Raw genomic sequence first — 23,324 nt, 5'->3', positions numbered from 1 at the left:
CTCGGTTCCCTTTCTTCTCGTTCATTATATATATATATATATAAGAAGTGCAGGCGCAAGTAGAAAAGCAAAAACCATTTCATTTCGGCGGGGCCACGCGATGCTCCGCGCGATGACGGCACCTTGCACAGGCGCCTCCTGCCTTCGCGCGGCTGGCTCTTCAGAGCCACTGAAGCGTTCCACTCCGAGACAGCGTCAGCATGTGCTCCAGTATAGCCGGAAAACAAACAAACTAATGCGTTGAATCCGTTGTGTTGAATATGCATGACACGACTTCGTGAACACACTTTAATGCGATTAGCGTTCTTACACGCACTTTCCGGTATCTACGGATCTAATTAACCTCTTTCACACCAACCTGGAGGCACTGTGTCGTCCATGGTCGAGTGCATGCATCGGGCTACTCTGCATAAGGAACCGGGTTCGAAACCAACAGTCGGACCAACTTGGGTCTCTTCAATGAGCCTCTTTCACGCCCGCTTGGCTCACTCGGTATGTGCCGCTCTTTAATGAAGCTCTTTGGCGCCAATTACTTATTGGGTCAATGGACGTGTACAGCCCGAGTAGACAACTTGGAAATGGACAACTTGGACCATTGGGTATTCATTTTGGTACGAAATAGCGCACGTAAAAAACCGGGACGCCTAGAAAAAACGACACACGCCACCAGCGCTGGTGGTGTGCGTCCCTCTTTCTATCCGTCCTCGTTTTCGTGCGCGCTGCTTTCATTGCGATAGCAATCATATCTCGAATGTCCGCCGTCGCCGTGAGGTTTCGTATGAAGTCGAAGTGCGATAAGATCGCGGCCGCGCGCCATGTGCAGTAGGTGCGAGGGAAAGGACGGTTTGCAAAATAGTGAGCGCCATCTGGCGTACAACACGCAAAGCTGCAGTGCTCTGCGTGCGAGAGTATGTGGTTAGAGGGCGAGTTTCGTTTCTCGGCTGCTGCCTGGCCTCTGCAGCGGCAACCGCGTGCGTTCGTGGCGTCAAAAATAATTGGAAGACGCCGTCACTCCGTTCCAGTTTTCGTACATGTCATAGACCTCCGACTTCTCGAAGCGTACCACTCAAACTGATCGCGTGTGGCAACATCTGCTTTCTATAACTGCCACTATTCGCCAGGCTCATCGAGGCTCGGCAGTGAAGGACGATTACGTTAAAAATATCGTATATTCCGAGGCTGCTGATGCCAGCACGGGACTGATGCGAGCGTAATACACTCCTTCAACAAAGAGCGGAGCGCGCGTCGTCGAAACACGCTGCCGATGTGTCGCCGAGTGTCCTCACTTGGTTTCGCAGACTGGCCGCGCGCAGCTACCACCGTGCAAGGTTTGCTCTTTGCTGCCGACACAGTATAGAGAGAACCAACTCTGCGTTCATTTAACCGCGATATAATCGTCCAGACGCTAAAATACTCACGAAAATAAACACTTTATGGTCCGCTCCGTTTTCATTACAAGCGCCGTCGGCTGCTGCTTCGACAACCGGGAGCTAGGCCTGCCGGCTCGCGAAATCGGCGGCTGCCGACAAAGTCAGCGCGCCGAGCGTGATGTTCCGCTTATGACAGTTTATCCTTCTAATATGGCTCATCTGGAACAAAGCAAAGCTTCACAGAGCTTTGCTTTGTGAAGCTTTGCTTCACAAAGCAACAAAGCACGACGGTCCTTTTTTCGCGCACGGCAAATACGGGAATGTCTCAAACGCCGCGCCGTTCTCTCGACTGTATACGAACTAATGGCCATCGATGAAGACGGCCGGTAGGCCTCGCTCGCTGGCCGTGGGTGTCGCCGGTTACGAAGAAGCTTCTGCTGGGAATTGAACGCATAGTTTTCTGCGAGCTCTTCGACTCATGTATCAATATTAAAAGGCTAAATAAGAAATACATTTGGCTATCTGTACACCGTCGGCAGAAAAGAGCAAACCAGCCGAACTCCGTCGCACGGTGGTCGCTCCGCGCTGTCCGTCGGTCGCACCAACTGCCTTCGAATGATGTGTTTCGATCACTTCAGTAGTGTGGTACTAGGCGCTGATTGTCATATGAGGCGCACTTTCGACATCACTTTATAATATTTAGTATAATAACATGTCAGCGACAACTGAGTGACACCACTGCGCGTTCTGCAAGCGCTGTCCATCCTCGTCCATCTTGAGCTTTCCCTATTCCGGCAAAATGCGGCTGCGTTTAAGGGTGTCTCGAAGCTTGCAGGCCGAAATGACCTCGCTGCGCTGGCATATGACAATTCAGTAGCAGCAAATAGCGCGATGAGAACCGGCTCTGCGAGGAGCGAGCAAGTTGTGTGCTGTGATGGCATCTCCGGCCGTCGCTTATCCATGCTGCTTTCCTCGCCGGATAGCTCTTCTCGGACGGAAACCGAAATAAACTCGTGCTCCGTTTGTTAGTGAAACACTTTGTGCACAATACGCAACACAACGAGCCGTCCTTTTCACGAAAATACCGCGATCATAACCACCACAAACCGTCGTCTCAAGGCGCGCTATAGCTGCGTTGGTTGTTCGTCTGCTTCTCGTACCTAACCATGTAGAGGGCGCTCGTGACAGCCGTGTTCGCGCATGCGCAACAGTATTTTTGCAAACCGAGGGCGAGGGCGAGCCGAGAAGGTATGGTGGGAGAAGTGAAAGCACTTCTCAGTTACAGAGAAGTGAAAAAATCGGCTACAAAAGCAGGCAAGTGTGGAGAATTGAAGTGAACAGAATGGGATAATTTATGAGTCACCCCTAGGACGAGCTGAAACGATTTTTGTGTAAATTGGCAGCGCTCACGCACTGCGCAAATTAGATTCGCGCAAAAGTTACTAGACCATTTGAACGAGCGCATCTGCGATATAACTCAGATTAATGGCATCCCTCATTTTAGTCTCATCCATTTTGATGACATTTTTCCTAATAACGCAAAATTTCATCAGCATCGTATTTTAGATGGCTTACTACAAACCCATCTGCAGAGTATTCCCGAAAACATCATCATGTAGCTACAGATATGCTTCACAGTATGAAGTATGGTGTTGGTATTTTTTTGCCCAATGCTAGACTGCGCTTTTTGTCTGCGGCTACTGGATTTTACATCCATTTTCTTGGCGGAATTCATGGCAATGGTGCTGGCCCTACGCAAATTAAATCCATCAATTACATCAACTGTGACAATCACTGACTCTTTATCTTTGTGTTCACCACTAACTGCTTTTGGTGACTCTCACGTTATGAGGGCGTTTCATTCATCGGTACTTACATATTTGAGAAGTAGTAGCCTTTTCTTTTGGGTACCTGACCAGAAAGGATTATTTCAAATAAAAATGCACATTCCCTGGCCAAAGCTTCATAGGCGGCCCGATTCTTCCATATTGTCACATTGTCCTTTGTCTGCTTATGTCACGGCTGCTCGGTTTCGTAGGCGTGTCTTCATGCAAGCAGTGTCAGACTCCGCACTGACTAACAACACGGTTTATTAACATCTTTTATATCCCCGGCGGATAGAATTTTGCCTGACACGAAAAATGGAAGTGTCCATCACAAGCGTACGCTGCCGCATGCCGACGCTAAATTTCTACTAACACAGGTCGGTACTGATTCCCTCGTCACTGCGCTCATTCTGTGGCAAGCTAGAGACAATATGCGATTTCTTTTTGTCCTGTAGACGTTTCGCCAAAAAAAAAAAAAGATTATTGCCAACTCCGCTGCGCAGCCTTGGTATAAATTTCTCCGTACGTGTGGTTCTGTCCTTTGGAGCCTCTATTCTTGGTTTCAGCAACAGAAATGTTTGCTTGTCAGTTCGAAATTTTCGAACTGAATCCAATCATCGATTAGCCTGCTAAATTGATTCCTAATATTTAAATACTGCTTTTGGTGTTATCTTTATTCCCTCTGACGCAGTACACCATTTCTATCACTGGCAATTTCAATTTCTGTCGTTTAGTTCCCCTTTTCTTGCCCATACCCGCCGCGGTGGCTTTGCGGCTGTGGTGTTGCGCTGCTAAGCACGGGGTCGCAGGATCAAATCCCGGCCGCATTTCGATGGGGCGAAATGCAAAAACACCTGCATTGGGGATCCTCCTGGTCCAGTGCATTGGGGGTCCTCCTGGTGATACCCCGGTAGTCAAAATTAATCCGGAGTCCTCCACCACGGCGTGCCGCATAATCAAATCGTGGTTTTGTCACATAAAACCCCAGAATTAATTCATTCATTCTTGTCCGTTTCTCTTAACCGCCAATCCGTCACTGTGGGTATGCGTCAGAACTATCGCTGAAGCATGCGCCAGAACAACGACCAGAGCGTGCATTGTGATACGAAGGAGCGCTGATCTACAGAGTGGTGAAAAATTCTGCCGGTGGTCCTTTCCATTGGTGCTACCGAATTGGGTTTTAGCCGCAGTAATGTTTGCGATGCCTTTTGCAACTAACTTTCTGTGCGAGATAAAAATAAATTCAGTGCTAAAATATTCAATTTCTTTCTTTTTTTCTTTTGCAATTCAAATTTTATATTATGTATTATGTAGGCACAATATAGTTCGTATCAAAAATACGTAATTTTCAATTTTCTCAAGTTTCCGTTACCAGTTATAATTGAAATAATATTCCTCAAAATTAGTGCTATCTTTAGATTGTACCCTTGCACCGCCCGATTCATGGCCGATTCCCCATAGTAGGTTGTACCGGGACACTGAGGAACAGCAACAAGTGAAGACGATTTGTGTTGCTACATTGCTTCAATGCTAATCTCACATTAACATCGACACCCATCATGAGATGGGTTCTGGAGTAATCTATTGTAGCCACGATCGCGCAATTATTCGCTTTACCTGTTGACCGCTTGCTGTACTATATAAAAGATAAACTTTTGCACATACACAGTATTAAATCAAAAACCTCCTTGAGATATCGCTAGATTGGCACATCATGCGTCAATACTAATCCGGACCACACCGTGGTCTGGACCAAAGGAGGCATTGTCTGGACATTGTCGAATGACGCCATCACCAAATTCTATAACATGGCGCAATTTGGCAATGTCCAGAACGGTCCAGAATAGCACGCAGTGTAGTGGCACAACAGTTAATTTAACAAGCACAAAGAAATCACCTACGCGAAACATTTTCACGATGTCTAAACGTTTTTGGCTCGCATTTTTGCAATTCACCATCACATTCCGTTAACAAGATGACAGCACCAGAAGACGACCGAAACTGAAACTGTGACGGCGAGCAAAAACGCGCATACAAATTAATATAAAAAATCAATCACAGATACCTTTTTTTGAATATCACTCGAACGCAACAATACCTGGCGTGGTCACTTATGCTGCAACATTATTTAAAAAACTACAAAGCATCGCTGTCGCAGCTGGCCCGCGGTCACACTTACGCATCAAGTACGCAATATAATAATCACTTACGCTGCTTACGCACGCTCACATGGGCGTATGGCGCATTTTCTACAAATGCGCGAGTGGCTTAATTTTTAGACACAGCTCTCAGCAGTTAAACAACTTGGAGCTCAAAAACAAGGCCGCTGTGATCGAAACGTGCTACTTGCGGCGTTGTTAAAATTCACCTTGTGCGCTGCTTAGAACACCTCTCAAGTGATGTCATTTCAGTCTGTTCTATAGAGCTGTGCTGTGATACTATGGTCTGTTTTTGACAGTCGCCAAGCAGAGCCACTAGGGTCGCCTCGTTCGCTATACACCTAAAGCCCCTCCGCCCCTCTTTATACACACCTGTGCCCGTGGCAGTGAGCGGTGCGGTCGGTGCGGCGTTCCATGCGGGAACTTCTTCGAGTGGTGCGATGTATTGGAGTTTTCGTATAAAATTAACAGATTCTTCAACGTAGATTATTTCTCTTCGGATTTCTGTCGTGTACGAAAACTGCCTGTAGTGAGTAAGTTGTTGTTTACTGTGCATCTAGCTGGGGGACATGCGGATGAAACATGTGCGGTCGCTGCACGCCTAGCTCACCGCCATGTCTGCAAGGGCAGTTGTAACGTAACCTGACCTGTGAGCTAACCGAAAACCACTGAACTGCTTTTATAGCGAGGAAAAAAAACGCATGTATTTAGCGTAATTGCACTTACCAGTCATTCAGATATTCAAGTGTTATTAAACACCTCTTTGGTTAAGTATATAACGTCTGTCGAGTCTGAAAAGTAAAGACAGTGCAAAGGTCGCCCTTCGTTCAACGAGCTAACTGGTATGCTTACTGTTTCCTGCGTTAAAGCACAATGGTGAAGTTTTACGAGAGGAAGGACACGTTCAAGTTCTCGTGGGACCAAGTGGCTCAAGGTTTCTGGGCGAGGTACCCCAATCCATACAGGTAAGAACCTGAGTAATTTTGAAGAATTTAACTGTTTGCACATTAGTGTGCACATTTGTGCGACAGCAGCTCCTTTTTTTTACGTATGTTTTGATATCGCGTAATGAGAGGCTTGAAGTAGTGTTTAGTGTTGTATTCTCCCTTGTCAACATAACGCATAGGATGCACACGTCTGTCGTTGTCGCTACGATGCTTTGCAAATTTATAGGCCATGTTGACGCAGTGGCAGCCCAAAAAGCGTGGCGAGTATTACTACGGAGTGTACACGACCTAGAATGTTCGTTTTGTCCAACATTCGGTGACCGCACTTAATTTTGCTTTATGTATGCACTGTTTACCTGCTTGTGTTGTGCTCCATTCTTGCTCGCCCGTTTACTGTTTGGCGTTTTGTTTGCAGCACGCATGTCTTGACAGAGGACATCGTTTCACGATATGTAGAAGGCGGAAAACTGTTCACAAAACGCTTACTCACCAAGACCAATCCTATGAACCGGCTACCAAAGTGGGGAGAGCGCTTTGTCAGTTCCAAGTCCGTGCGCATTGTTGAAGAATCTGTCGTGGACCCACGCACAAGGACATTGGTCACCTATACACGCAATATTGGCCTCCAGCATATTATGGTGAGTTTTAGTTGCATACATTTATTAGGTACAAGTCATTGTGATGAATTTCAACACCTCGGAACCATTGTTCGAAAGAACACCACCACCTCACTGTTAGTGTGCAATTTTTTTGCTCATTTGTAAGAACATTGCACAGCTTTGGTTGGTGCTTAATGTCATGGACTAACATTTGTGTCAGCTCCTTGACTGAAATTGTGCTTTATTATGCAAGAATGTGGAGGCATGTCCAGTCATGATTAGAGAACGAATTTCATAGGGTTCATTCATCATCATCAGCCTACTTTATGTCCACTGCAGGATGAAGGCCTCTCCCTGCAATATCCAATTACCCCTCTCCTGCCCCAACCTATTCCAGTTAGCGCCTGTGAATTTCTTAATTTCATCACCCCACTTAGTCATCTGCCGTCCTCGACTGCGCTTCCCTTCTCTTGGCACCCATTCTCTAACCATAATATGGTCTGCCAGTTATCTAACCTATGCATTACATGACCTGCCCAGCTCCATTTTTTTCTCTAATGTGAATTAGATTATCGGGAATCCCCGTTTGCTCACTGATCCACAACGCTCTCTTCCTGTCTCTTAACTTTATGCCCAACATTCTTTGTTCCATTTCTCTTTGTGCGGCCCTTAACTTGTTTTTGAGCTTTGTAAGCCTCCAAGTTCCTGCCCAATATGTCAGCACCGGTAGAATGCATTGATTGTACACCTTTCTTTTTAATGATAATGGTAAGCTTCCAGTCAGGATCTGACAATGTCTGCCGAATGCACTCCAATCCATTTTTATTCTTCTCTAAATTTCCTTCTCATGATCGGGGTCCCCTGTGAATAATTGACCTAGGTAAACGTACTCCTTCACAGACTCTAGAGGCTGACTGGCGAACCTGAACTCTTGTTCCCTTGCCCCCGCTATTCATCATTATCTTTGTCTTCTGCATATTAATCTTCAACCTCACTATTATACTCTCTCTGTTCGGGTCCTAAATCATTTGTTGTAACTCGTCCACAGTGTTGCTGAACAGGACAGTGTCATCTGCAAACCGAAATTTGCTGAGATATTCGCCGTTGATTCTTACTCCTAAGCCTTCCCAGTTTAATAGCTTGAATACTTCTTCCAAGCACGCAATGAATAGCATTGGAGAGATATTGTCTCCTTGTCTGACCCCTTTATTTATAGGTATCTTTCTACTTGTGGATAATTAAGGTAGCTGTGGAATCTCTCTAGATACTTTACAAGATATTTACGTAAGCATCCTGTACTCCTTGATTACGTTATGCCTCTATCACTGCTCATATCTCTACTTAATCAAATGCCTTTTCGTAATCTATGAAAGCCATATAGAAAGGCTGATTGTACTCTGCAGATTTCTTGATTACCTGATTGGTGACATAAATGTGGTCCATTGTGTAGAGTATCCCTTCCTGAAACCTGCCTGTTCCCTTCGTTGACTAAAGTCCAGTGTTGCCCTTATTCTATTGGAGATTATCTTGGTGAATATTTTATATAATACTGGAAGTAAGCTAATGTGTCCATAATTTTTAAATTCTTAATGTCTCCCTTTTTGTGGATTAGTACAATGTTAATTGCATGATAATTCCATTTATTTTTTTTTTCTGCTCTTGTTCGACATAAGTCATGGAGCACATGTGGCTTTTTCATCGTTGTTGGCAGGAATTTCAGAGTGCGTTTTTGTCGGTTTCATCGTAAATTTCTAGTTCAATTATCCGCACTTCTGTCTAGAGCAGTTAAGTTCTGGGCTGCACGCAAGGAAAGAGTAATAACACAGCAACTGCTGGGTTCAAGGCACCGAGCTAAACACTGTGTTGCCTTGGGATCCTTGTAGCTTCTGCTGGTCACAATCATTGTCTCTCAAACTTGTCAACAAAGCACGCATGTTGATTTCTTCGCATCGCAGTGCACTGATTCAATACTCTAGACAGGAAGTGTGGACAACTGCACAAGACTCGCTGTAGGGCACACGCTGAGCACCAGAAGCTCTGCACTTTCGCCTCGTCTAGCAAAGTGAACAAATGCTAAATTCTGAGCAAGCACTGCTCAAGAACATCTCAGAGTTTTGGGGCTTGACTGATTCTTCACATAAGTGACAGTTTTAATTATCTCCATGTACAGATGTTGCTCGCCTCTTTTTATCACTGTATGTGAAAAAAATGCTGGAAGACCTGTTGATGGCTTCCTAATCACTTTTGGATGTGTCATGGAGTCAGAAAAGGCCCAGGGACTTTCTTTAATTCTTGTTGACCCAAACATGCACAATGTTGGTGCTACTTATGTTCTTGAAAATGTGGTTTTCAGGCATTTTACAGCATTCAACAACATCTGTGCACAGTGCGGCAAGTGGGAGCTGTACACACACCTTCCACATTACGCGTGCTGCACTCGTAATATGGAAAATCTGGGTTGAGCTCCCATCCAAGCCAAGTTGTCTTTTCGTCCACTTTCATTTCCTTTTTCTTTATTATTTCTACATTTCATTTAAACATCACAATAATTTCTTCTTTGTGTCTAACGAAAATCAAGCCCTTCAGATCTCTTTATTCTTCTCTCTTTGCATTCACCAGTGTGATTGACAAGGCCAAATATTTTGTAGGATTGCATGCAATGCCTTGACACGCATGCTTGGCAGGAGTCAGATCATTAGTTCAGAAAATAAAGGGCAAAGTTCTGCTTTGAAACTACATCTCCTGGGATGTGATTTTGCCATATTTTTTTGTACTTGGGTTCTTTAGTAAAATTGCACTAGTTTTACTGGTTCAGTTCTTCGTATGATTTGTTGTACCATTGAGCATTAATGTCAAAATGCAGCATAAAAGGGTGCGTTCTATTTGAAAAATTATTTTCTATCTAACCAAAGTCATCTTAAATTTCCATGTCCCGCCGTCTCCGTGTTTTCACTGGATCATCTTTAGATATACCTCTATTTCAATTTGCTTGAATAAGAAAAGGTTGCTTGGTACAAAGGCACCAGCTGTCACTGCTGTAGTTAAACCGACAGGTATTGCCACCCCTATTTGTCGAGCTTGAAGTACCCATTCTCTTTTAGATCGTTTTCTGTCTGGAGTTCCTCCATTGTCACTATCCAGTTTTCGAGATGTGAGATATACCAACTTTAGGTGTCTTGCTGATTGAGAGCGTTCTCTGCCTTATCGACAGGTCAAGGCACTTGGGATTTGTTTATTTAGATTGCTCAGGAAATGGATGCAGCTATAGTCAGGTGCAACTTTAGGAAAAAAGGGTGTTTACTCCTCCAAGGTGGATGCACATGAGCCTCCGCCAATGGGCGCACACTCCAGACTGATCTCATGAGCAGGATGGCCAGTGATCGAGAAGATGGCCGCCCGCGCCTCGAACTGAATCGAGTCGCATCAGTCATGTGCATCTGCCCCTCGTCAGAGTGAATTCCCGAACTATTTGTGGTGGTCTACCATGGCGGAAATATTATTGCGAGCTAAAGATGCACCATTTGTGCCGCATGCGTTTATTCTGACCCATGAATGAGCGACGAAAGATTGCAGCGAGCATGCTGACGCTTCATCTGAAAACAGGATCCCGCAGCGACACACCACTACAAACAAACATCCTGCGTGTTTGTTCCATGGTGTTTTGTTTTGATCCAAGGTGAAGCTACGACGAGGAAAGTTTGCCAAAGTCTGGTGCCTAGTGATTGTGGCGGGTATGTTTGTGTACTGTGTCGCTGTAAAAAAAAAAGTGAGAAGGAACGAAAAAAAAGGAAACCTATCACATTCTTGAAACTAAGTTAGCAAAAACACAAAACCAAAAAAATATAAATCTTATGCTATTTAAAACCAAGAGTATTTATGTAAAATGATGAATGAAGCATTTTTGTACCTTTCCTGCGTCGATCGTCTTCTCATCCCAGGTTTGTAATGGTTTCGATAAATGCATGTTTTTTTTTTTAGGTACTTCTCAAATAGCAACTGATTCATTTTAAGCTCAGAAAATTAGTAGAAAATGTGCCGTGTACACGTAAACCAGCACAAAAGCCATGCAGAGCTGCTCTTTCTATTTTTGTCCCATGCAATGAAGCTAAAAAGCAGACGACATGCAGTGTTGTAGAAGGCCTTGGGTTATTTTTCTCTCGCGATCCGGCATGTGCTGTAGCATTCCAATCATGAGAGCTCTACCAAACCAATCATCAGAACACAAAAATCTTTATTTATACCGACAATTACGCGCTGTAGAAGCACATTTTTTTAGCTTGATTATTTCAGTTGCGAAGGCAATTAGCTGTCGCGCTTCAATCATCTGGGCAAGGCCTCCTCTTTTTTCTAAATTTCTGCCCGACTATAGTGGTTTCAGTTCTGAAGAAATGTTGAATTTCTTTCTAGTCTAGGATACAAATTGTCTATGCAACTAAACGAACAACTTAAATCATGGCTGAGAAGATTTGCAGGCACTCTTTCCGTCTTAGACTGCTATGCTGGCTGCCGTCAGAAATATTGACAACGCGGTAATACCATGCGTCTGCTGGTGTCGCCCCTGAACATGACGTGCTATCAGCACTGATTCAGGTGTGAACATTGAAGTGTGTGGCTTTCATTACATGCAGCATAGTCTAGCTACGAGCAATAGATGCGAGGATTTGTGACCTTCTCCAAGCTCCTTTGGCTGATGCTTTGTGAATAGGCACTTTTACTTTGTACCACAGGGCAGTAACATTAAGCCTTCATCATCTTAGCTCAGCTGTGTTCAGTGATTGTACAACAAGCACTTGTCAGTGCATCATGTTCAGTCCTCTGCAGCGCGTTCTTGTCCGTCTGTATCTTTAATATCATTCTTCTTGTGAATGCATCAGTTGCAGGCAAATGACTTCAATTTTAAGAAGCGGGTACCGCAAGTGCATTTAAGCCCGTGATTTCGTAATAAAGATTTCTGGTGTCTATGCTAGTTTACCTAGAAGAATGGGATGAAAGAGAAAACAAGTGAAGATTCACTACAGCCTAAAGCCTACATGCCATTGAAACATGTGGTGCACCAATGACCATTGCTTGTGCATCGCCATGAGCTGAGATAACCAAGGCATAAACAAGATTCTGGTACTTCGCAGCACCAAGTGAAATCGCTGGTTTGCTCAAAGCTGCTTCTGACAGTACAAAAGGTGGTCATCAATCTTTGTGCCCACTCTTTACCACCAAGCAATGCTACATGTACTGACACACACACAAAAAAATGTTTTGTTAGCTAACAGTGGTATTGTGCTAGAATTCCCCGAAATACATAATGAATAATTATGCCCTTTCTTCATGCACCCAGTTGAAAATGCACACAAAAAGCATTGTGGCTTCATGGCGCAGAATGTCATGAGATTATTGTAGAATTGTATGTGCTAGTATATTCATAGAATCAGAAGAGGGTGCTCATGATTTAAAGAGAAGTTATAACTTTAAGTCTGCACAGAAAGTTACGCAAAAGCTGTATGCCTTCACTCTGCAAATTTGGTAATAACTTTAGATCCTTCTTACGTGACCACAGATAGGTGCGCGTAAGTTACTTTTCAAGTGCACTGTAATTTTTGTATAAAAAGGCATATTTTTCATGGATTTGTATGTTCTTTTCACTGTGTATTACAATGTAAAAACAAAAGTTTATATCTTGCAATTGCCACTGCCATTGCAGAAGCAAATGAAACAACAGTACAGTGGTGTTCGGTAGCTTTCCTCGTTGCTTGAAAGCAGGTATAAACGCCTTTCTTTTTGTGTGTGTGTGAATTTGCAAGTTTCCTAGTCACCCTACACTATTAAACAAATCAACACCCTCTGGGGTGTATATTTGCCACACAACAATAATCGTCATCTGTCTTGCTTGCATTTCCTTTCTTGAAAAGGATGCGCTCGCTACTTTCCTGTGAAGAATGCTATGTCATGCTGATAAGGTTCATGCTGTTTGTGACTTGAAAGTACTGGGCTCGCAGTGTTAAAGAAAGGAAATGCGGGCAGGACAGATGACAATTGTTGTGTGGCAAAGTACGACCCAAAGAATGTAATTTTGAAATTGGTGCTAACTCATGCCGTAAGGGATCTATTTAAGGGTGTCAGCCAAACCAGAAAGGCGCTGCTAACAAACCTTGGCTTAGCTTGGAGATGATTGGAGCCTTAAAGACAGCTCGATGTGAAATGGCAAAATTGCATATAGTCAACACAATTACGTAAGTACAATGTGGCTACAAATGCATAGAAACATTCTTGTATAAATTGTTACACAGCATTTTACGTGCAACTTCTGCAGGATTGGGCACACTGCACTGTACGCTTTCCATTTAATAGACGAAATAAGTACCATAAAAACATAATTTGTCGATCCCTGCTGTTCACATTTCTATTGTTGCTTAAAGTAGTACAGTCGAACCTCATTAGAAGTTCCAGCTGACACAAAAATACTTCTATTTCATCCTACATTTGTTTAAGCATATGTTCATTAGGCACTGTTATTTTGTATTTACTCTGTTATGTGTAGTAGTTCATTATATCTGTGTTCGGTAATTGAGGTTTGTTTTTACATGTTCATGAGTAATCAAGTGCATGAAGCTAGTCAACATCTAATAGTGTGCATTCATTCAATACGATGTCTGACTACAGTTTTTGCAGAAATTGATGTGTACTTATGAAGGACAAGCTTGCTATTTTCATCCTGAGCAATGTTTATCTTTTTGGTTATGAAACTGTGCTTATTTCATGTACACTCGCCTGTCTTGCCCACCACTAGGGCCTTTTTCAGGCATCTCGACACACATAAATGAAGTAATCTTCTGGAGTTGACAGTGGCCACAACAATTTACTTATTTAGGTATTTGGCTGAGTATGTATTACAGGTGCAAAAGCATTCGTGCATAGAAGCTCATAGTGTAGGTTCTTCTCTGCAGAATACTGCGTCTTGCATATGTTACATTAAAGAAAAAGAAATTTTTCAGGTTTATACATGTGCTATTTCGTCCGTTAAGTTACCCAACGTGGATAGTGCCATCTTCTGTCGTCCTATTGTTTATTAGTTCATGGCAATAGTAATGTTACTTTTGTCAGCATGTAGAACTTCAATACCGGGTGCTTTAAGGACAGAACAGTTTCCATTAAAAACAAGGTGTCTGTAGGGATACTCAGAGTATGTAGCCTACAAAGTATTTGTAGGGATGCGAAGATGTCAACTTATGTCCACTTTTTTAGCCAGTAACAAGGGATTTTGATAGACCCTGTAGACTTTTAGCATAAAGAAATGTTAATATGTTTGTCTTAAACTGGCATGCTGTTTTGTCAAATAACTTCTGCCATTAAACTTCAGACATCCATAATGAAACTCCTCAACTTCATCAGTTTTTTCTGCACTTCCAGATGCAATGACAAAACACCATGAAACATTGGTTTACATGGCAATTTACCCTTCTACTTATGTCCACTGCTATTTATGCAAGATGTTTTTTTTTTTTAACTTGCTGTTAGGTCTCTCATTTCATAGTTCTTGTGCAAAATTCCATGCAATTGCAAAGACTTTTGAAAGTCATATGCATATTGCTCTTGCTTCCCATTTGAATGTATTTTTCACATTTTTTGTGTTCATAGGAAGTACATTACTGCATTGAAATGTATTAGTAAAGTTGACTCTGTATCTGCTGGATGTCACTGTAACAAATTCTAACCACATCAAAAATGTTTCCAAATACTGTTTGCCATAGCACAGCAAGATGCAGTACAGAGCTAGCAAGCTAGTTGTGCATAGTTTTTAACTCTTGCATAGCATTTGTAGCTCATCACAAAACCTTTGTCCTGCATTGACGTCTATACCACGTTCTTTTTCAGTCTGTAGAGGAGAAATGCATCTACAAGCCTGCCGCTGACAACCCTAAACATACCGTGGTAGAACGGAGAGCCTGGGTTTCATCTTCGATTCTCGGTTTCTCCTGCGCCATCCAAGCCTTTGGTGTGGAACGCTTCAAACAGAATGCTGCCAAGGCATCCAAAGGATTTACATATGTCCTGGAGCGCATGTTCCCAGGGACCCATCCAGCAGAGAAGGAGCGCCTTCGTTCTAAGCTGGCTACTGAGCTGGCCAAAGCCAAGGCTGTGCCACTGGTGGCTGCAGCCAGTTGCAGCAACTAGTGTGCTACGTGTCGGCATTCACTTAACACTGCCACATAGTGCTCCCATGATATACAGATGACTGCACTCAGGTGCACATTGTTAAGGTTGTCGGCAAGACTTTTCTCTGCCATGAAATGTCTTTCCTGCACCTTTCTCTTCATTTTTTCTCCTACTTTAGGTGCCAAGTAGTATATAGCATTCCAGTGGAACTGTAACAGTCCATGTTAACTGCCACTGCAGTTTCATGGGAAGCTGCATATTTTATTGGAATTAATGCTTACATATGGCACTGGGTGGAGATGGCGGGGAAGTCTTTTGTTTTTGTGTTGTTTGTACCACGTTTGTTACTGAGACTACTGTATCTGGTAGCCATGTAAAATAAAATTACTGAATTTTACCAGTTGTAACCATTCACTGATCCGTTTTATTTTTCTTTGCCGAATATTCTTATTCAGTTGTCTCCTTCTAAAAACATAGACTTTGCATATGAGGAGGCAGTGTAATGTAAATCATGTGCACCTAAGAGCACAAGTTCTCGAAGTGTGGGAGCAATGAAGAAGTTGATTTTTTTCATGGCTTCACTACTTAGCATGGAACTATGTGTTTAGCAGCTGTGGCGGTGGCTATGGTGTCCTGCTCAGCACAAGGTTGCCGGTTTGATAGCTACAGTACAAGTGGGATGGCATGCAAGAGTGCTTGTGTGCTGTGCTTTGGGTGCATGTTCCAAGAACCCCAGGTGATCAGAAATAAATACAAAGCCCCACACTATAGCATCTCTGATAGCCCATATATTTCTTTGGAATATTAAACCCCATCAGTTCAATCTACCAGTCATTGGTACTAACAACGGTCTTTGTAGGGTAAATGCATTAATTGGCTATGAGGAGGGAGGGAAAACTTTATTGAGCTCTTGTAATTATGTTCTGCAGCTGGGGCAGATTCTTCAAGGGAGTCTTCCTCGTGTGCAGGGTGTCTACCAACCGGGAAAACCGGAAATTCTCAGGGAATTTGAACAGTCTGGAAAAACTCGGGGAATTTGTGCTTCTATCAGGGAAAATTAGCTCTAATTTTATTGAAAGGGAACGAAAGTCGTGTTAATGCTGGCTCCAGTAACAGGAATCGCAACGAATCGTCATTGACGCCGTGTTATCGGCACGATGTATTGCCAGAGTAGTTAACGACCGATTTTCTAGACGCCCGATTTTTCGGACATGGCCGATAATATGCACGGCTTTGCGGCACCACCACGTACTCCATATACTCAATGTATATTTCCCTAACTGCAGGTCTGAAATGGCATTAACCAAAGCCGCCACCGCCGCTATTTTGATTATCTCGCCGCCTCGAACCGGCACTCTCGCACGCAGATCCGGTGGCAGCCGTAACCACCACCGCGGCAACGTTAAGCCTAGCTGCTTCTATGTTCGCTATTAAGCTTCTTGCCGTGCGGTGCCGTGTTTTTCATTGAAAGAATTCGCCGCTATCACCAATGGCACCGACTCCGCCTTTGTAATCCTCGCGATTGGCTTTGAAGCTCGCAGAGCACAGCGCGTTGTGTAATGTCAGTCTCCGAAAGTTAGCTTCGCCTCAGTACATTAGTGTTAGGCGGTGAAACATAACAAGCGTGGGAAGGGGCAATTGTCACGGGACACAGTATGTATTCCTTAATTATACACAAGTGCACCCCCAACTCCTGTCACAGCACGAGCACCGATATGCCTAGTAAGTGTACTGGCAGGCCTTAAGAGCTTTTTCGGGCGATTCAAAGGCGGCCTTACAATGCCTTCTGTCATCTCTTCGTCGCGTGGAAAGGGGCAATTGTCAGGGGACACAGTATGTATTCCTTAATTATACACACGTGCACCCCCATCTCCTATCACAGTACGAGCACCGATATGCCTAGTAAGTATAGTGGCAGGCCTTAAGAGCTTTTTCGGGCGATTCAAAGGCGGCCTTACAATGTCTTCTGTCATCTCTTCGTCGCGGGTCATGTGAACAACTCGTGTCGGAGAAACGAGAAATGCACCATCACATGATCACGAAAGGACACAACGTCGTGTTTCAGTGGCTGCCTGGTCATTGCGGTATCTCCGGCAACGACCTCGCTGACGAAGCTGCTAGGAAAGCACACGAAGGAGCAACCCTTGTTTCTATGCCTTTATCGCAGACCGATGCAGCCCAACACATAGGCAAGCTAGCGCACTCTTTGACATTGGAGAAGTGGCACACACCTGAATTCAATCAACATCGATTGCATTCCCTCGATCCCTTTATGCAACTGCGGCTGTTACCAGGTCTTCCGCGAAATGAGGAAACAGTGTTGTGCCGCTTACGTTTGGGTGTCGCATTCACCAATGCATATGCATTTTTGATTGGAATGGCTGATAGCGCCGAGTGCAATACCTGCGGTGTCGAGGAAACCATAGAACACCTACTGTGCTACTGCCCATCTTTTGAAGATGAAAGGCAAGACCTCTGCACAGCTCTCAATCAGCTAGATGGAAAGCCGTTCACCTTGAACAAGATCTTGGGACCATGGCCTCGCATATCGCAGCTACAAAAGGCCACAAAAGCGCTGCTGCGATATTTGAAAGGTACCGGATTGAGTCAGCGTCTGTGATCCGGACTGAGTGACCGACTGATATCCCCAGTGGACTTTCTCTTTTAATCTTTCCGTCCCCCTTCCCTTTCCCCAATGTAGGGTAGCCAACCGGGCTCAGTCCTGGTTAACCTCGCTACCTTTAATTTATCATTCTCTCTCTCTCTCTATCGCTCTCTTTTCGGGCGTGCCTGTGGCAATTTTAGCCTTTAAGGGCAGTTAAAGACAGGCGTTCATTATTTTTGGACTGCCCGATTTTCGGATGTTTTTGCAGCCCCTAGGGAATCCGAAAAATCGGACGTTGACTGTACAACTGACCAAGAGGATGCTTCAGATGATCCATGTGGTGAAAGCGTGGTAGAAGGAGGATGAGCACAGAAAGGACTGATGCACTGAGGAATTAACGGGAAAGGAAGGGTGCCGCCGCCTTTTTGAAGGAGTGTTGGCTGATGCTGAGATACAGGTATCCCTCATCCAAACCAAAATAAACTGTTTTAAGCAGTGAAACCCAACACTGACATGTTGTGTACGGGCTGAGAGTATGTCAGGACAGTTGAGGTTGACTTCCCAGCTGCTGAGAGAGAACCTTAGCTGTGACAAAGTTCAGGGCCTCATACAGATGAGCTTGCTATCAGTTGATAGAAATAGCTCATATTAAAAAATATTTACTTATGTATGCATCTCCTTTTCATTCGTATTTGAAAATGTTCGACTCAATTTGGAATGGGCTTTACCATTTCTTTCGCTGTGCATTTTACTAATACCTTCCTTCTGTTTTCTTTTTAAATAAAATATATATTAATCCTTACTATTCAAACTGTATTAAGTCATTTTTTTTTTTGTTTGTTTCAGCATGCTTACTAGAGAGTGACAGCATCGGGCAACGTGGTGTCAGCCTGTCTTGACGTAAAACAAAGTTCTGGCTCATTCAGGGAATTTTGCAAAGGTGCTCAGGGAAAACCTGGAAAACTCAGGGAATTTGGAAATGTCAACTTGGTAGACACCCTGGTGTGTTCCCCGGAGGTCTTCACCTGCTGTTTCAGTCGTCCTCTATTGCAATGATCGGCTTTTTGATATTTTTGTGGCTGTTATGACGCAGAAAACTTGTGCGAGCAGGTATACTTCACTTGCACAGGTAGTAAAGTTCACGGTTTTGTACAGTCACAGTTATTGGTGTACTACGAAAACATTGCACATATGTAAATGGAGCCTTTCAGTAATGCAAGCACAATCTGGGGACCTATCCTCAGATGGTCATTTTCAGTGATGCCACTTTCAATGCACGCTTAATGGTCGGTAGAGGAAAACCAGGTGAGCTCACAGACAGTAATTTTGTGGAATATCACTTTCAGTGCATGTTTGTTGGTTGGTTAAGCAAAACTATGAGCTGATCAGCTGGCTGAGCACTCTGCCACGCAAAAGTGATCGTCCAAGAATACATCCCTGGACTGCATTCAAACACCAGATTGCAATGCATCTGTCATACCCCTAGATTATTGTACAATTCCCAAGGAAGCACATGTGCCATTGATGACACTGTTGAGATTATTTTATAGCAGCTGTGTAAGAAAGAAAGGAGAATCATGGCCTCAAGACCTGCAAAAATATGACTAAGTTCCACTGCCTCAGTTGGTGGAGTTGATAAACTTGATAAAAGCTTTTACATGGGCAGAATGTGTAGGCTTGTTCAATTATCCTAGTTATTTTGATTCCTCAAATGGAGCTATCTTTGACAAGGCTCTCTCCACAGCTTCACAGTGAGTGATGCAGGTAAACATGAAGCTATTGATACTTCAAACTGTCTTCCATATGTGCAACTGCTGTACTAAAATATGAGCAGTCTAACAATACTTTAAAGAAGAACAGTTGAGGGAAGTGAGGATGTTCTTTTCCTTGAATGTATAAGCTTTTCAATGATAACACAAAATTATGACTACTGACACGTGCAGGCTGGTACAGTCCTACGTTAGTACAAATTGTGTGAAGCTTGATACATTTCTTTGTAGTCTTAAATTCCACCAATACAGATATGGCATAGAAAAACAAGACTATTAAGGAACTGTCACAGGACAAATTTATAGCCCATTCATAAAGAATAAATTTAAGGAAAGGCTCTCATCGTGTGCGTTTGTGTACTGATACGTCACTGCAAAAGAAGTGTGTGTGGAGAAAAATAATTTAAGAAATATTAAAGATGTCTCTACCAAACTGTCCATTTTTGAACAGAGTATTTCCAAAAAAATGTGTTTTACTTGAACAGACATGTCATATTGCCATTAATTAAGGAGAAAGGAAAAAGACTAGGGTGTAAGTTCGCGTGACCATGTTTGTCTAATAAAAAAAAAATATAAAGGAAAGGCAAATGAGAAATGGGCTTTTACCACTTGACAGGCAAATGACAATTTCTAGCCTCCGAGCGCGCGGAGAGCATGGGGTGAGGGCCGATCGTGACACGCTCTGTGGTTACAAAGCCATCACTAAATTATTTACCGCATGCCAAACAATGCCTTGAAATGTTCGGTAAGCATATAACTGGCAACCATATAGGGCCTAGGAGAGGTATAAGCTAGAAGACGTTGCCGAAGTCATAGTTTCCTACGATATATGAAACTCTATGGCCGAAGTGTAGCCTCTGTAGCCGAAGTAAAGTTTTAATAAAAGCAAGCATATCCATGTGCTTAAGTCTCGACTAGCCGCTCCGTCCTAATGGCGCACTTTTTATGGCATTTATGGACTACAAGTAAGCCACACAGTATACCAAGCACACTAACCACATATCCAAAAGCACAACATTATCAGCGTAATAGAATGGTTTTTGTAGGTTTGAATAGGCGCGGTAAAAATTACGCGATTCATGACAACAACCTTAGTACACTGTAGTTTCATTAAGCGGCCCTGACCCGCCGTGGTTTCTATGGTGTTGGACTACTAAGCACGAGGTCGCGGGATCGAATCCCGGCCACGGCGGCCGCATTTCAATGGGGGCGAAATGCGAAAGCACCTGTGTGCTTAGCTTTAGGTGTACGTTAAGAAACCCCAGGTGGTCGAAATTTCCGGAGTCCCTCACTATGGCGTGCCTCATAATCAGATCGTGGTTTTGGCACGTAAAACCACACAATTTAAGCCGCCCTGATACAGCGCTGAGCAAAAGAGGCGTTGCACTGATAGGGGTAATGCCCAAAACGTCGGAGCTGGCCGAAGCGCCACCAACATCATTCACAGGCAGCGAAAGTGGCGCCGTGCATCGCTTGCTGTTCACGTCAACGTCACAAGAGTTTCGGAAGAGGTTTCCTCCCGCTGTGTGTCGTGTTTGAAAGAGCTGGTAATTTTTTCTTGAACCGGTGAGTTATCGTAGAATGTAAGCTTAGCGCTCACGCCATAAAGAATACCGTCGCGTAGGAGAACCACTGCCGTGTCAGTCATGTCTCTCAACATACGTGAAAAGCAGATCGCTGCGCTGAAGCAGATGCTCAACTTCAACGTTCCTCAACCAAAAGGCTCCTTTTCGGAGCCTGTGTGGAAACTTCTGGTGTACGATCGCTGTGGACAAGACATTATATCGCCTCTTTTGTCAGTGAAAGAGCTACGTGACATGGGCATCACTTTGCACATGCTTCTGCACTCCGACAGAGATCCCATACCGGAGGTGCCTGCAATTTACTTCGTTGCGCCTACTGACGAAAACATTACACGAATATCGCAGGACTTCCGAAATGAGTTGTATGACCAGTATTACCTGAACTTTGTGTCACCCGTGTCGCGCCAGCACCTTGAAGATCTGGCTTCAGCAGCTCTGCAAGCAAACTCTGTCGCCAACGTGTCGAAAGTGTTCGATCAGTACCTCAACTTTATCACTCTAGAAAATGACCTGTTCTTACTGAAGCACAACGATCGGCATACTGTTTCGTATTACGCCATTAACCGCGGCGACGTGAAGGACACAGAGATCGAGGCAATCATGGACAACATTGTCGACTGTCTATTTTCCGTCTTTGCAACGCTAGGTACCGTGCCCATAATTCGTTGCCCCAAAGGAAACGCTGCTGAAATGGTCGCAGAGAAGCTCGACAAGAGGATGCGTGAGAACCTTCGCGACTCTCGGAATAGCCTGTTTCTGGATTCAGCTCATGGCAGTGGCCAGTTCAGTTTTCAAAGACCTCTGTTGGTTGTGCTTGATCGAAACATGGACATGGCAACACCATTGCACCACACTTGGACTTACCAGGCCCTGGCACATGACGTGCTAGGCCTGAGCCTGAACCGTGTTACCTTGGAAGAACCTGTAACGTCATCCCCATCATCTGAGCATGTGGGCGCCAAGCCAAGGAAAAAGACCAAGACGTTTGATTTGACTCAGGCAGACAAATTCTGGCAACAGCACAAAGGAAGCCCCTTTCCCACTGTGGCTGAAGCGGTGCAAGAAGAACTAGAAGCTTACCGTGCACAAGAAGATGAGGTGAAGAAACTGAAGGCAGCCATGGGTTTGGAAGGTGACCGAACAGATGAAGCTATCACGATGCTCTCCGATAACACGGCAAAGTTGACATCAGCCGTCAGCTCACTACCAGAGTTACTTGAGCGCAAGCGGCTCATTGATATGCACACGAGCATAGCAACTGCAATTCTAGAACACATCAAGGCTCGAAAACTTGACTTGTACTTTGAGACTGAAGAAAAATTGCTTGGTAGGCAGGCTTTGGATCGTTCCCTCCTGGACCTGATAAATGATCCAGAAGCAGGCACTGCACAAGACAAGCTGAGGTTAATATTAATAGCATATGTGCTTGGACTAGATGGAGCCCTTGAGTACGAGGACGCCTTGCAACGAGCAGGTTGTGACCTAAATCCTCTGAGGTACTTGCGCCGCTGGAAGGACTATACCCGTGTCACAGCTCTGCAACCAGCGGGCTCCTATGGTGGTGGCCCTCGCACTGTGGGCATGTTCTCGAAGTTGATGAGCCAGGGCTCACAGTTTGTAATGGAAGGTGTCAAGAATCTGGTTGTCAAGAAGCACAAACTTCCCATAACACGACTGGTGGATGCCCTAATGGAGTTGAAATCATTGCCCGAAACAGACGACTTCCGGTACTTGGACCCTAAACTTCTTGGACGTGTTGAACCACGTGCCCAAGCACCATTCCAAGAGGCAGTTGTGTTTGTTTTGGGGGGTGGCAATTACATTGAATACCAGAACCTTTTGGACTACACAAAAGGCAAATCCAAGAAGGTTGTTTATGGTAGCACACAGCTCACCAATGCTGCTCAGTTTCTGGAGCAGCTGTCCCAGCTTGGGGATGAAATTAAGTAAACCGTGCCTGGTGTCACTTGCAACCACTACATGTTGCAAGTCAGGCCAGGTACAAAACTTGTAGCTCTGGGCACAAAAGGCAAATAAAGCCACTGGTGTTATGAAATCATGGGAATCCCAGTCACTGATATTCGAAGGTAGCCTCGCTGCTTACGATTACTTTTCCTTTTTTTTTTCTTTTCTATTTCCCATGTTTCCTTGTGCAAGTATAATCTTCGCTCAAAACACTTGAGTATAGATTGTTGTGTAGTGTCCTGGCATTAATGGGAGGAAGTATGTGTATTCTTTGTAAAAACAATGCACATATTTGTGTTTTAATAACATGCTGTTGCAAATGAGAAAGCCCATAAGCTGCAAAAGAAAAAGCT

The 23,324-nt window shown here is 44.2% G+C and overlaps 2 protein-coding genes across 3 annotated transcripts; both read left to right on the top strand.

Annotated features, from left to right (window-relative positions):
- The first annotated feature begins 5,717 nt into the window (after window positions 1-5,717).
- prel (preli-like) lies at window positions 5,718-15,446 on the top strand. 2 transcript variants are annotated; one of them, XM_075677376.1, is made up of 4 exons: window positions 5,718-5,884; window positions 6,225-6,320; window positions 6,718-6,940; window positions 14,768-15,446. In XM_075677376.1, exons 2-4 carry the CDS (start codon window positions 6,229-6,231, stop codon window positions 15,065-15,067), a joined length of 615 nt encoding a protein of 204 aa, XP_075533491.1. In that variant the 5' UTR covers window positions 5,718-5,884; window positions 6,225-6,228; the 3' UTR covers window positions 15,068-15,446. The 2 variants fall into 2 exon arrangements, with proteins under 2 accessions (XP_075533491.1, XP_075533490.1); XM_075677375.1 differs by having other exon boundaries at window positions 5,719-5,888.
- A 5,432-nt stretch (window positions 15,447-20,878) lies between these two features.
- Window positions 20,879-23,062, top strand: Slh (sec1 family domain containing Slh). The gene has a single exon (XM_075677372.1). The coding sequence runs from the start codon at window positions 21,070-21,072 to the stop codon at window positions 22,954-22,956; it is 1,887 nt and encodes a 628-aa protein (XP_075533487.1). The 5' UTR covers window positions 20,879-21,069; the 3' UTR covers window positions 22,957-23,062.
- Window positions 23,063-23,324: the final 262 nt, after the last annotated feature.

The sequence above is a fragment of the Dermacentor variabilis genome, unplaced genomic scaffold (genome assembly GCF_050947875.1).
Source record: "Dermacentor variabilis isolate Ectoservices unplaced genomic scaffold, ASM5094787v1 scaffold_12, whole genome shotgun sequence".
Taxonomy (NCBI): domain Eukaryota; kingdom Metazoa; phylum Arthropoda; class Arachnida; order Ixodida; family Ixodidae; genus Dermacentor; species Dermacentor variabilis.
Note: the sequence above shows the minus strand (reverse complement) of the source record. Positions and strands in the feature narration are given on the sequence as shown.